This window comes from Bactrocera neohumeralis, chromosome 5 (genome assembly GCF_024586455.1).
Source record: "Bactrocera neohumeralis isolate Rockhampton chromosome 5, APGP_CSIRO_Bneo_wtdbg2-racon-allhic-juicebox.fasta_v2, whole genome shotgun sequence".
NCBI classification, from domain to species: Eukaryota; Metazoa; Arthropoda; class Insecta; order Diptera; family Tephritidae; genus Bactrocera; species Bactrocera neohumeralis.
Genome location: NC_065922.1, coordinates 63,934,849 through 63,949,298, shown reverse-complemented (window position 1 = coordinate 63,949,298; position 14,450 = coordinate 63,934,849). Strand labels below are relative to the sequence as shown.

The window sequence follows — 14,450 nt, the reverse complement described above, 5'->3', positions numbered from 1 at the left end:
CTTGCGTCTGACAACGTTTACAAATCGTTCAACTTTGTTACAAAAATTCACGTTCCGTAAAGAAAGTGTTTCACGCGCTCGCTGAACTTATCGTCAACATAATCGGCATATTGAGCGTACTATTCGCAACAGCATCACCCATCTTGAGACCCAGCATTCATTATTGGATAATATTCGACCGAATAGACCATATCCAGCAGTGAAGAAAATATAGCAGCCGTAGCTGAGAGGGTACACGAAGAACGTGGAGCGTCGATTCAGCGCCGTTCGCAGCAACTCGGACTGACGTATGGAACGACTTGTTGCATTTTACGCCGAGATCTTAAATTGAAAGCGTACAAAATACAGCTTGTGCAAGAATTGGAGCTGTTCGACCTTCCCAAGTGACATCGTTTTGCTTTTGAAAAGTTCCCAGAAGATCGGCTCGAAGAAGAAGAAGAAGGCTCGAATACGTTCCAAATTGGAGCCCATCAAGCCCAATGACGCCCATATCTAGCGCAATGGGCAACTTGAAAAGATTTAAGAGCTACCATTTCAGAAAAGCAGGTGGAATCATCGGTCCATATTTCTTCAAAAATTATGCCGGTGCGAACGTAATCGTCAATGGTGATCGTTATCGCGCTATGATAACCGACTGTTTGATGTCTAAAATTGAAGCTCGTGATCTCGCCCACATATGGCTTCAACAAGACAGTGCCATTTCCCACACATCGCATCAATAAATGGATTTATTGAGAGAACACTTCGTTGAGCAGATAATTTCACGTTATGTAAAGTCTGAAGTCTATCCCGCACTCCAATCCCGCTTCGATTCTGGCCTTGGAGCAAAACGAGTCATGGAAAATTGGACTCAACGGATGGACCATCTAAGAAGTAAACTTTAGAAAATAAATGCGAAAGAATGTTCTTTCGAATAATAATGAACATAACCCATTAAGTTTGAAGTCTGTGTTCTGTATTTTTTCTTTAAAAAAGAAAGGAACCTGGAAATCGATCAAGCAATACTTTTTTCGTAGTTGGTATTTTTTTATAAAGCATTGAAGAAAGAGCAAAAAGCGGAAGGGAGATATATGACAACCTAATATCATCACCAATTTATTGGGTTGTCAAATATCTCCCTTCCGTTTTTTGCTCTTTATTCAATGCTTTATAAAAAGTGTTACAGTGATCGGATTTAGTTCAAAAATGTTTCGTTCGATAATCTGTTTCCATCTAGACGGCGACTTCATAATACCGCCCTCTAGCGGATTTGCCATTAACGAAGGAACATTTTTGAAATAGCGCGAATTTCAGTCATATTTGTAACTTCGGCGTTTGAATGAAATTATAGATTGATTTTGACCAATTTTAGGTTGAAAACTCCATAGTGTAAAACTTTATTTCGATGTGTTCTTTAACAGGTCAATAGAAAAGTCCTCGGTTTACCATAGAAAATCCCACTTTGTGGGCAAATTTCCTTTTTCTTTATTCAACATAGTTCCCTTCAATTCCATTCCATAATAAAGATGCCATAACCTTGCCAGGCGACTGTTGCGTTTTCCCACGCTTTGTAGAGGGTTCATCGTGTGCAGTCCACTCGAAAGAGAGGATTGAAGTTCGGAGTGAAATATCGAATATTGGGTAGTCGAACAAGTCTTTTCGTATTTTCGCCAACATTGGTCAATGGTGTAACGCGCAGGTCGAGGACCACACTAATAAAGTTCCACCAGTTTGTTGGCAAGTCATCGCCAGAGACCTTAATAATACGATAGGTTTGCATATAATTGGCGAAAATGTATGGTTTTAGGTCCATTGACCAAATATTGGGTAGTCGAACAAGTCTTTTCGTATTTTGTCAATAGCTGTCGTTGTCGTATATCTCCAGTGCTACCAATATGGGGTCATACTATATAGTGTTGGCGGTCGGGGAAATTGAAAAAAAGTTACAGCGAAAAATAATGAAAATAATGAAGAATTTCGCTATATTTTGAACTTTTGGTATAAAAAGGGGAAAACTGCCACGCAAGCCACAACTGAAATTTGTGAAGTTTACAAAGACGAACAAAACTATAATACTCTGTACCAACTGGTTGCAAGGGTATAAAAAAACAAGAAAAAACGTTAACTTCGGTTGCACCGAAGCTAAATACCCTTCACAGGTGCATTTCTGTTAGTAACTATATGTTCCGTTTGTATGGCAGCTATATGCTATAGTTAACCGATCTGATCAATTTCTTCGGAGATTACATTGTTGCCTTAGAAAATAATATATACCAAATTTCGTGAAGATATCTTGTCAAATGTGAAAGTTTTCCATACAAGCATTTGATTCCGATCGTTCAGTTTGTATGGCAGCTATATGTTATAGTGGTCCGATATCGGCCATTCCGACAAATGAGCAGCTTCTTGAAGAGAAAATGACGTTTGCAAAATTTCAAAACGATATCTTAAAAACTGGGGGACTAGTTCGTATATATACAGACAGACGGACAGACAGACGGACATGGCTAAATCAACTCAGCTCAACATACTGATCATTTATATATATACTTTATAGGGTCTCCGACGATTCCTTCTGGGTGTTACAAACTTCGTGACAAACTTAATATACCCTGTTCAGGGTATAATAAGTTGAAGTTTGATTAGAAATACGAAAAGACTTTTTCGACTACACAATATTTACACTACACCAAATGTTTGAAATATGAAATCGACATCTGACATCTCTTTCGTTGAATATAAAGCAAACTTCGAAAGTCTGATGAAGGAATTTTTCTGTACTTAGTATATCCGAAAAAATAATACGTTTTTGGAGAATGACATTAAGCAATACGCAGCGCCAATAAAGTAGGACGCACCTCTCTAAACCTTTTGATACCAGATGAGTTTTCAGATAAGGCTATTTTACGACCTCCTTAACTTCTTAATTTACATTATTTTACGCAGAATAGTAGTTCATTGGGCGGGAACGATATTTTGCTGCTTTCTAGTTTGAGTTTGCTTCTGCAGTTATGAAAAAACTCAAATATTTTAGAATTTGCAGGCATGCCATATTTATTATTTTTCATTTAAATAGTTAAATGTTTTCTAATAATTCGTCATTAAACCTTTGAGCAAGTGCTTATTTTGAGCGTCCGCCAGAAACGCCCACACCGCCTTTGAAACCACCACTGAAACCGCCTCCTATACCTATACGACCTCCTCTTGGTCTGCCGCTACTTCCATTGGCGCCATTACCATCAGTATCACCATTGCCACCATTTGAACCATCGGTACTTTTCGCACCGCGCACATGACTAGCCAAAAACATGAAAACCAACAATAAGAATAGAGCTTGGAATCTCATTTTTATAAGCACGAGTAATAGATTATGTCGTTTCTTTTCCACTTCTGAATTCAACTTGAATCCGGCTAAGCAGTTTTATACTCTAGATTTTTAATCAAAGATAATGCCAAAGATAATGCAAGTTCTTCAATCAAATAGCCATAATTAAAATATAATTAGTTTTATGATTGATTTGAAATATAATTTTTATTATAATGTGTTTATAATAGAAATAATTTTATTAGCGATTCGTGACGATTTAAATTGGTATAATCTGTTGCCGACCGATTCTTGAGTAATTTATTGCTTACGCTCATTTTTAATACAAACGAGCTGGGAATTATACTTAATTTACTTTAAACATTTTTATTATAAAAAGTTACATAATAATAAGAGCAACACGTGTGAAGTTGCTAGTTTGCTAATGAAACTGTATTAAAAGTTAACAGAAATTGAACAGGTTTTAACTCCTACAATCTATATTTCTCCATTGAAATATTGGTCACAAAAGCAAAAAAATTCGAAAACATTCAAAATCGACTGAATACTGAAAACTACTTCTACTACTTGTATATTCTCGGTTCTTTTTGTATCATATCTACTAAAAAATCCATTATTTTTACATTAAATTAAAGGTTTGATTTAGCCTAAACAGAACTAACTGATTTATGACAAAAAAAAAAGAGAGCGAAATGCTGGGGTATGAGTAGCTGGCCGACAGTGGTAATGCTCGAAATTTCTACGAAAAGATGCGACGACTAACGGAAGGTTTCAAGACCGAAGCATACTCTTGTAGCACCCAAAGTGGTGATCTGGTGGCTGATATTCAGAGCATACTGAAGTTATTGGGGGAACACTACGCCAGCATACTGAACGGCAGTGAAAGTGTAGCATGTGTAGTTCTGGTGAACCCGATTTCTCGATCGATGACGATAGAATAGTTGCATTTGCCTGACTATGATGAGGTTGGAATAGCAATTACCCGCCTTAAGAACAACAAAGCGGTAAATGCCGATGGATTACCGGCCGAGCTATTCAAAGTACATGAATCAGCTTCTTTGCAAGATATGGTCGGATGAAAGCATTCCCGATGATTGGAACCTACGTGTGCTCTGCCAATCCACAAAGAGAGGCACGCCACAATCAGCGCCAATTACCGGGATAAGCCTACTTGCTATCACATATAAGGTCTTATCGAGCGTAGTTTGTGAAAGACTGAAACCCACCGTTAACAAACTGATTGGACCTTGTCAGTGTGGATTTAGACCTGAAAAATCTACAATTACGTTAAAGGCAGATCGACACACACCAACTCTTCGTCGATTTTAAAGCCGACTACTACAGCACGGAAAGAACTCTATGTCACTGTGTCTTAACTTGGTATCCCCGCAAAGCTAATACGGCTGTGTAATCTGACGTGGAGCCACACCCAAAGCTCCGTCAGGATCGGATCTCTCCGCGCGGTTCGATACCAGGCGAGGTTTCACACAAGGAGACTCTTTATCGTGTGACTTCTTCAATCTGTTTCTAGAGAAAATAATACGAACTGCAAAGTTATGTAAATAGAAAATCTTCAATCTTCTATAAGAGCTGCTTTCATACGCCGATGATATTGATATAATTGACCTTAACAACTGCGCCGTTCGTTCTGCTTTCTACAGACTGTATAAGGAAGGGAGGCGTGTGGGTCTGATTGTGAACGAGGCGCCATATAACGAAAGGAAGAAAGGACTGACGCGCTGTTGTTAACTCGGCTATAACCGCGTATGCGATATTTATGCCAGTAACGGTTAAACATATACCGTTTTTATAAATAACACTCTAATAAAAATCTAATACCTTATTGGCAAAAAGCAGAGACAATCGATCTTCACAAACATCTCTTGAGAAGGGTTTTTCACCAGCAAAATCATTTGCCATAAACAGCAACAGTTAGTGTCAGGTTCCAAACTTAGAGGATTTGATAAAGAAAACTTAGCTTTTACACCTCCACCTCTTGTGTCGGCTTAAATTCCGTGATTTGGTACCAGGCTAATTATAGGGAATAGTACGAGCTACTTTAGACTAATTTTAGACAGGAAGTTTTCAAGGAAGCCAAACTTAGAGGTTATGATAAAGAAAACTTAGCACAACCTACAGCACTTTACACCTGTAAAGGATGGTTAGACCCAAATGTGGACTAACATATGCCATAAGTGGCCTAAATTAAATATGGGGCGCATATGCCGGCAAATGAGCGTAATTTTAGGCCCGTTGGTTACACAATGGGCCTGCTAAAGACCTAGGTGCCTCGTCATATAGTTTCTCTACCTATCTCCTTTCTACTATTTTCCTTTTTCTATCATGAACCGGTACAAGAAACTATTCGCCAAACAGCCATTAAAGACTCGAAATCAGTAATTACATGCACATTTGCCATTAATAAGTCAATTACTTTGTATTTTCACCAATCAATCAGTCATTAAAGCTTTATCGGCAAACTTGCACTACGCTCATTAGGCAAACGGCAGTCAGCATGTGGCGCGCAACGATAACAACGAACTCTATTTAACTTAATGGTGCACAACATGTGCTGGCGCAATACAAGCCAAAGCTGAGTCCACCCACGGCAAGTTGAATGCCCTTTAAACATTCACACAACTTCTCCATTACTTCAAAAGGCGCAAGCTCACTCCAACCATGTTGGTGTTGCATGTTGACGGTAGTACGTGGCATAAGCGGATATGCTACAATAGCCACTGCTCAACCCACAAACTTGACGTACCACGCATCAAACGCGACTGCTGCATGTCAAACAGCACGTGCTTCCTGCAGGCGTCTGCAGCAACACCCACACATGCGAAAACTGGCGGAGCGCAGCACAATCGGTGGCATGCATAATATGCATTCTTTAATTCGTCGCGAAAGTGTCTGGCTGGCAGTCTATGTGGCTGTGTGGCGTGTATTCATTTGTGTTTGTGGTGGCTTGTATGGAATTTAAGTTACGTATACGCCGTGTGTTGCTAATACATGCAAATTTTCCTTTCATTCACTTTTGCCTTACTTCATTTTTAGATTGCATTGTTATCGTTTATCTTTGCAGCCACATTTCCATAATACATTCGCATGCGCCTGTGTGGCTGTGTGTGTGTGTGTGTAGTAATAGTATGCAAGTGCAGTTGTCATAAATGCATTTTATCAAGCTGTGTTTAGACTGATAAGCATACTTAAATTCTTAAGACTAAAACTTAACAAATGCAATAAAGGACTTAATAAATTAGAGAAAATAACGTCTGTTACTTTAAATTATTTCAATGAACATTGGTACTGAGGTAAATGAATTGTGGGAATGACTGTGCGGATTGTGGGAAGAAAGGCTAAAGACTAATGAAGCCACGATACTCTTGAAAAATAAAAAATTGTCCATACATGAACTTAATTACTTAGTTTATATGACAGTTAAGAGTTTTCCATAGAAGAACTTGAATGAATTAGAAGTTACTTGTTTTAGATTATTTTTCAAGCTTTGAGAAGATGAAACATTTGTCCTATGTGACAGCAAAAGCTATTAGATAAGGCCAAACAAATCATCGAAGCTCTTTGAGTTTTTCATAATTCGCTTAAAGTGGCTAATTTTGAATTTAGCTAGTACGCTAATTCAGCTAAACGCATTTTCTTCTTCTTTACTGGCATAGACACCGCTTATGCGATTTTAGCCAAGTTAACTACAGCGTGCCAGTCGTCTAGACGCATCAGAGGCATTAAATTTTGGTACAAGACGGTTTTATGGGAACCGTTATTATAATTGAAAGTTGGACGAACTAGACCAATTTCGACCAAATATGGTTTCACAGCGTATCTTTGTGTCTGAAAAGGAAAAAATGGAGTAAAAACTTGATCTAAATTTATACTATCTTTATATATATATAAATCTTCTGACCGTGTGTTTGTAATTGAACTGCTCCAAATCGGCTGGAACGATTTTGATAAAATTTTTTGTGTGTGTTCAAGGAGATTCGAGAATGGTTTAGATTCACAATTTGGTCCACTGGAAAATGTTTTTTTAAATTAATTTTTCATTTGTAATTAATTGCTAATTTTGGAATGTTTGGCCGATAGATTGCGCTACCATCGCAGTATCCAATATTCAAACCTTAAATTGGCGTAAACGTGCAATAAACAAAACGATGCCAAAGTAAAAGGCGACATCTGTAGACAAGTTTTCATAATGTGGACAGAGTTGTTCGTTCTTAAGTAATAAATTGGGTGATTCAATGCATCTATGGGTAGCTATAACATTTTTTTCATACCTGCTAACTATTGAAGGGGGTATCTTGACAGGCAATTTAAAATTGCAAAAGATCTGGCATAAAAAAATAGCGGCATAACTGAAGTGTTGATCAAAAGGTCTATTGAAATTTGAGATGTACAGAAATCTTTTCGAAGCATTGCAAGACTGATGCCATCCACGCTTGAGAACCGTATTATAAAAATTCCTACCGACAGTGTGAGCATGGATGAAATCGGATGTTAACTCCGCTCACTCCCATACAACGGTACTGTTAAAAGCTACTAAATAAATCCCAGGGTTTGTCCGGAAAGTAAAGTAAGTGTCCAAGTCTTTTTGGAGGGCCGGTAATGTGACTCGTTTGCGCAAACTTTTGAACTCAGCCCGTCGACTAAGTATACGTTTAATTGCCCATATGTTAATTTATCAAAATCTGTTGTTCATGATATTGTGACGGAGCACTTGAACATGCGCAAGGTGTGTGCGAAGATGATCTCAAAAGTGCTCACTGACGACTAGAAATTGCGGCGAGTGGAAGTATGCCAAGAAAATTTGAACAAGTGTGAAAGTGACCTTTAATATTTGAGTAATGTAATCACAGGTGACAGGCTGACTTTTTTTGTTTCCTTGCCTGAAAAGGCCTATGAAAGGCAAGCAGAGGATATCCAAGCAGCATGCACCTCGGCTCTCAAAGCTATTCTGGAGTATGTCTCGTAAGCCTTCAATGCTTGGGAATCGCGGGTGCTGCATGTACGCAGAAGGAGCAAATTTCGAACGTTTTTTGGATTGGTTCAATCAATTTTTTGAAATCGACTCAGTTCTGGTACTTTCCGGACAAATATCCTGTACTATATACGTTAGAGCCATTAAATCAATAAAAATAATACAAGCTTTTGAAAGTAAATTACAAATGAAATCCGACAAAATACCATTAAATTCACTGCTTTTTAAATTGACAAAGGTTTTATAGAAATGAAAAGCCAAATTGAAAAGTGAAACTCAATTCACTCATCTAATACCCATATAATTTGCTACATCCCTAGACGTTTTTATTGACACAACATATTTCTCCAAGGTAAAGCAACTTTATATGTTTACATTCAGTTACACATAAATGTATAACGTCATGCCATAAAACCCATTAAAACGCTAAAAGTCACAGTGGGCTTAAAAAATTTACGATGTTGTTCACCTGTGTCAGCAAACTTGCCGTAATCCACCTGTTCACGGATCCCTGCTTGCAACCAGACAAAGAGTCAACAAACTTCGTTAATTGAATGCCGCACAGGACACGCGAGAATACACAAGGACACGCGTTGTGTGGGCAAGTGTGTCAGCTGCTGAGCTAGTGTTATTGTTTTTAAAATCGACCATTTGCAGCAATCAAGGCATTTTCATTTTACGAGCGCCCAGAAGGTGTAATATAATTCTTTTATTTATGACCTAACGGCAATACATTAAAAGCAACTGCAGGCTGAAATTTTTAATGGTTCATTAAATTGAGAATTGATTTAATTTTTTTGCAGTAAGTGTTACATGTACTCGTATAAAGGAATGTAGGTGATGTAAAGTTCGTTAAAGTGTTAGTTTTTTTGATAATGTAATTTTTGCTCAAGGGGTTTGACCTGTATAGAGCACTAAAGAGGTTTAACTTTGACAATATATGCTGGAAGTAGGGAAAAGGGAATCTAATTTACATATATATGTACTAGAGGACCCGCCCATGTTTTACTGTGGCTGATACATAGGTAGTACTACTAATACCATCTATATGATTTCTATTAGTTAGATTATAAGTATTAGTTAAGGAATAATCGCATTTTTGATGAAGCAACAAAAATGAGTCGAAAAGCATTTCGTGCGTTAAGAAAGAATTGGTTTTTGGGGTAAAAATACTATTGAATTTGGGCTGTGCATCAGTGAAATCAATCGAGTCCAATCGATTGTCAGCCTGGTGGACTGCATATTAAGAAACGGTGGAAAGACAAAAAAATCGGCTGGCAAGGTTATGGCATCAGTCTTGCAATGCTTCGAAAAGATTTCTGTATATCTCAAATTTCAATAGACCTTTTTATCAACACTTCAGTTATGCCGCTATTTTTTTATGCCAGATCTTTTGCAATTTTAAATTGCCTGTCAAGATACCCCCTCCAATAGTTAGCAGATATGAAAAAAATGTTATAGCTACCCATAGATGTATTGAATCACCCAATTTATTACTTAAGAACGAACAACTCTGTCCACGTTATGAAAACTTGTCTACAGATGTCGCCTTTTACTTTGGCATCGTTTTGTTTATTGCACGTTTACGCCAATTTAAGGTTTGAATATTGGATATTGCGATGGTAGCACAATCTATCGGTCAAACATTCCAAAATTAGCAATTAATTACAAATGAAAAATTAATTTAAAAAAACATTTTCCAGTGGACCAAATTGTGAATCTAAACCATTCTCGAATCTCCTTGAACACACACAAAAAATTTCATCAAAATCGGTCCAGCCGTTTAGGAGCAGTTCAACTACAAACACACGGTCAGAAGATTTATATATGTATATAAAGATATATATTGCTCGTGGAACTCGGTACCGACCGTCCCTCTCTCAGATCCTTATTTAAGTTTTTGTTTTGCTCATGCACCTCAATGTAAATATAGTCGCCTTATAGGGTCCCAGGGTTATCTCAGGTACGAGGCTAAGGCGTTGGTTGACACAAGCCCTTAAAAAGCACTCAGCGCATAGAAGTAGTTACACCTGGCACACCAACTTTATTGATAGATATTAAACATTTTCTATATCTTTTTTTACTTGCAGCCACACTTAAGTCAACAAAAAGATATTAAGTTCAATCTTCACAGCCTGAGCAGGTGCATCCATTGCTTGCGGTTACACCAGGCTATAAATTTTTAAGACAAGAAGTTTTAAGTAAAAACGTATAAAATGGCTGAACAACAGAAACTGTCGCTATGTCCACGTTTGGTAGACTACATGGCTATTGTGGGTGCACGCACTACTCCGCCCATGCCGAAAGGATTGACCGGCAATAAAACGCCACCCGTGCAGGTGAGTCGGAAAATGTAAAAATTAAATGTGTTTCAGGTTCTTCTACACTTAGTCTTCCTCTTCCTCTGCTTCCCCCGGAGGTTACTGCGTCGACTAATTTCAAAGCTGGAGCGTTTTCATCCATTCGGACGACATGACCTAGCCAGCGTAGCCGTTGTTTCTTAATTCGCTGAACTACATACTTGTATGTCAATTACCTCGTATATCTCGTACAGCTCATCGTTCCATCGACTGCGATATTCGCTATTGCCAATGCGCAAAGAATCATAATTATTCTCCAGAACCTTTCACCCGAAAACTCGACTCATCAGATGTTGTCATCGTCCATGCCGCTGAACCATATAGCAGAACGGAGATTATGAGTGACTGGTAGAATTTGAGCTTTGCTCGTCGAGAGAGGATTTTACTTACTCCGTCCGAAGTAGCACTTGTGGGAAGAGTTATTCTGCGTTGGATTTCGAGGCTGATTTTGTTGTTATTGGTGGTTCCGAAATGGACGAAATTATCTAAGACTTCGATGTTATGGCTGTCAACAGTGACTTGGGAGCCAAGTCGTGAATGCGACGACTGTTTGTTTGATGACAGGAGATATTTCGTGTTACCCTCGTTTACTATCAGAACCATTTGCTTCGCTTCTTTGTCCAACCTAGACAAAGCAGAACTAAGGACACTGTTGTGTGGCCAATGATTGTACACTCTTGTAGAATAGTGTACCTTTTCTATTCAGCTTTGCGGCTCGAATAATATTCTGCAGCAGTAGATTGAAGTTGTAGTACGAAAGGGAGTCGCCATGTTTGAAACCTCGTTGGTATTGAACGGCTCGGAGAGATCCTTAGCAAGGACCAATCAGTTTGTTGACGGTAGGCTTTAATCTTTCACAAAGTACGGTCGAAAGAACTTGTAGGGTCTACCTTTTGTGGATTCCAATCGTTCTACAAAGAAGCTGATGCGTGCTCCTATCAATTTTTCGCCGCCGTATTTGAATAGCTGAGCCGACAATCCACGGGTAATTGCTATTCGAACTTCTTCTTGGTTGGGCAGTGGAATGTCTGTTCCATCGATTGCGTCATCAGGTTCATCATTTCCTGGTGTTATGCTTTCACTGCCATTCAGCAGGCTGGAGAAGTGTTGCCTCCACAATTTGAGTATGCTCTGGACCTCAGTCATTAGATCACCTATACAAGAGTATGTTCTGATCTTGAAACCTTCTGTTAGTCACCGCATCTTTTCGTCGAGAACGTTCCGATATTAAACGTGTTTCATAATGATAACATATAAAGAGCTTTCTACTTTAAGACCTTAAAGCAGATGTAAGTAATACAATTTTTAATAATTAACACATCACCACTTTTAGATACCGGAATTGTTGCGTCGCTATCCGCCCTCCGATCACAGTGACTTTCCACTCCCCCTCGACATGGTATATTTCTGTCAGCCCGAAGGTTGCACCAGTGTAGGACCGCGTCGCACAGGCTCAGCAATACGTGATATGACGTCATTTGTATTTGCGCTTACCGATAAAGATTCCGGCAAGACCCGTTATGGCATCTGTGTTAATTTTTATCGACCAATTGAACGACATACCGCGAATGCGGATCGAGGAGCTGTGAGCGGCAACCACGGTGCTGCTGGACTGGGACAAAGCACAAGAGGTCGTCGGAGCTCCGCTTTCCGACGTGAGTCCTGGCGTAAGAGTATGGAGCGTAGCTCGGACTCAGCATTTAGTAGGCAAGTTAATTGTACATATATTCTAGCATGCACATACTCATCATAAACACGAACACATCGTCATTACATCATTAGAACACATGATGCTAAACGACGTATTTCTTGTAATAGTTACGGCCTCTTAACTTCTTCTAGCGACTACAGAAGTAACGTCGCTCCAAGTGATTCGGATCGTGAAATGACATCACGACGTGATTCGGATCCGCCGAATCAGCATCATTCAGCGCATGGCGCGCACGGACAAATGTCACAACAACAGCAGCAAAGTCATTCACAGCAAGTGCCCAAACTGGGTTTGATGGCGCCATCTGCGGACTCGGAGTCGGGCGGCAGCCATTCGCCGTCGCCACGTGCCTTACGTAAGCGCACGAAGCTACGCAATCAATCGCTCACCTCGCTATGCATCATCTCACATCATCCGTTCTTCTCGACATTTCGAGAGTGTTTATTCATACTGAAGAAGCTGATCGATGCCTGCAATGAGTCGTCATCGCCCAAACGTTTGGGCGCTTCACAAAAGCAAAATCGTGACAATGTGTGGACGGTGCTCACTGGTCATGCCAGCGCCGAAGCTACCTCGTCCATAGTGTTGCACGATGTACGCGAGATTGAAACGTGGATCTTGCGTTTGCTCTCCACACCTGTACCTGTACCGGGCTCAACACGAGTTGAGGTATACACTGAATAGTTGTTAATAATAATTTAATATATGTGTGTTTACGGTTCACTCATAGGTTGAGGTGCTCTCACCCACCGTGCATGAGCCGCTGCTCTTTGCATTACCAGATCATACACGTTTCTCGCTTGTCGACTTTCCGCTGCATTTGCCGCTAGAGTTGCTCGGCGTTGAGACGTGTCTGAAGGTCTGGACCTTGATCATGCTGGAAAATAAAGTGCTGTTTCAGTCACGTGATTATAATGCGCTTTCCATGTCGGTAATGGCATTCGTCACAATGCTCTATCCATTAGAGTATATGTTCCCGGTGATACCGTTACTGCCGACATGTTTGAGTTGCGCCGAACAATTGTTGCTGGCACCAACACCGTTCGTGATTGGTGTGCCGGCAACATTTCTTATGTACAAAAAGAATTTCCGGTAAGTACTTACAGTGTTTTAATTAAAGTGAAAGGGAGAAAACGAATTGGATTTTATTTTTTTTTTAATTAGCTTGCCGGATGACATCTGGGTTGTGGACTTGGATTCAACAAAGTTATCACCGCCAACTGGCGGTTATGAAGAGATACCAGCTCTGCCAGAGCCTGAAGGCACCATACTCAAAAATCACCTGAAACAAGTAAGCAATATGATCATTTTAATAGAAAAGCGTTGACAGTTCGAAAAATTTGTCCTACAAGCTATTGGAGCTTTCTAAATCTCTTCACACAATAAAATAAAAGAACAACTTTTTAAAATTTACAATAATTTGAAGAAATTCTTTAAACGTGCAGATAACTTTAAATATATGTATATTATACTAATTGTTTGGCTTAGCACAAATTAGAATTTGTTAAAAGTTCCTTAAATATTATATTAATTTTGCTTTAAAGGACACAGTGCAACGCTTAATGTATAAGTATTTTGTGGGGAGAACCAACCCAATAAAAAAAAGTAGCTCGTGCTAGTCATTAAAGTATACCAGAAACGGAAATTTACATAAACAATAACAATACCAACATCTTAATACCATGTTCAGACCGAAAATTTAAAAGATTAGATTATATTTAAGCATTTCATAACCCAACAGTGTTCTCACTGCCGTTAGAAAGATCAAAAAACAGCTGTTATTGTCATTCAAGAATTCACATCGCTTAATATTTATCAAAAGAAAAGATTGTCATATAGTATTTTGAAATAAAAAGACGGCTTTTTTTAATATTTTCCATATAATAGAAATAATGGATGCATTTTTTCATTTGTTAAGTCGATTTTCAGATGAAATTAGATTCATTGCTTTAAAAAAATTTGTTTGCTTGCATATTTTTCCCTTTGTAGTGTCTAAATCAGCTGTGATAATGTAACAGATTTCCAGTGCTGACAAGTAGATTGCGCAAAATCAGAGTCGCACAGAGAGATTTAGCGTGGATCAGT

The 14,450-nt window shown here is 38.9% G+C and overlaps 2 protein-coding genes and 1 long non-coding RNA gene across 17 annotated transcripts in view; 2 read left to right on the top strand and 1 right to left on the bottom strand.

Moving 5' to 3' along the window:
* The window catches only part of LOC126759164 (frizzled-3), a 485,412-nt gene that overhangs the window by 180,069 nt on the left and 290,893 nt on the right, over window positions 1–14,450 (top strand). The window lies entirely within an intron of this gene.
* Window positions 1–14,450, bottom strand: part of LOC126759202 (uncharacterized) — a 152,013-nt gene that overhangs the window by 10,591 nt on the left and 126,972 nt on the right. The gene's annotated exons all lie outside the window — the stretch shown is intronic.
* The window catches only part of LOC126759143 (MAP kinase-activating death domain protein), a 105,518-nt gene that overhangs the window by 39,880 nt on the left and 51,188 nt on the right, over window positions 1–14,450 (top strand). For 6 of the 14 annotated variants that reach the window (XM_050473794.1, XM_050473799.1, XM_050473795.1 and 3 more), the window contains exons 2-6: window positions 10,385–10,633; window positions 11,988–12,361; window positions 12,497–13,034; window positions 13,096–13,457; window positions 13,530–13,656. In XM_050473794.1, the coding sequence (XP_050329751.1) occupies window positions 10,511–10,633; window positions 11,988–12,361; window positions 12,497–13,034; window positions 13,096–13,457; window positions 13,530–13,656 (1,524 nt within the window). In that variant the 5' untranslated portion in view covers window positions 10,385–10,510. Of the gene's footprint in view, window positions 1–10,384; window positions 10,634–11,987; window positions 12,362–12,436; window positions 13,035–13,095; window positions 13,458–13,529; window positions 13,657–14,450 lie in introns of all 14 variants that reach the window. The other 8 variants (XM_050473796.1, XM_050473798.1, XM_050473786.1 and 5 more) reach the window with 2 other exon arrangements.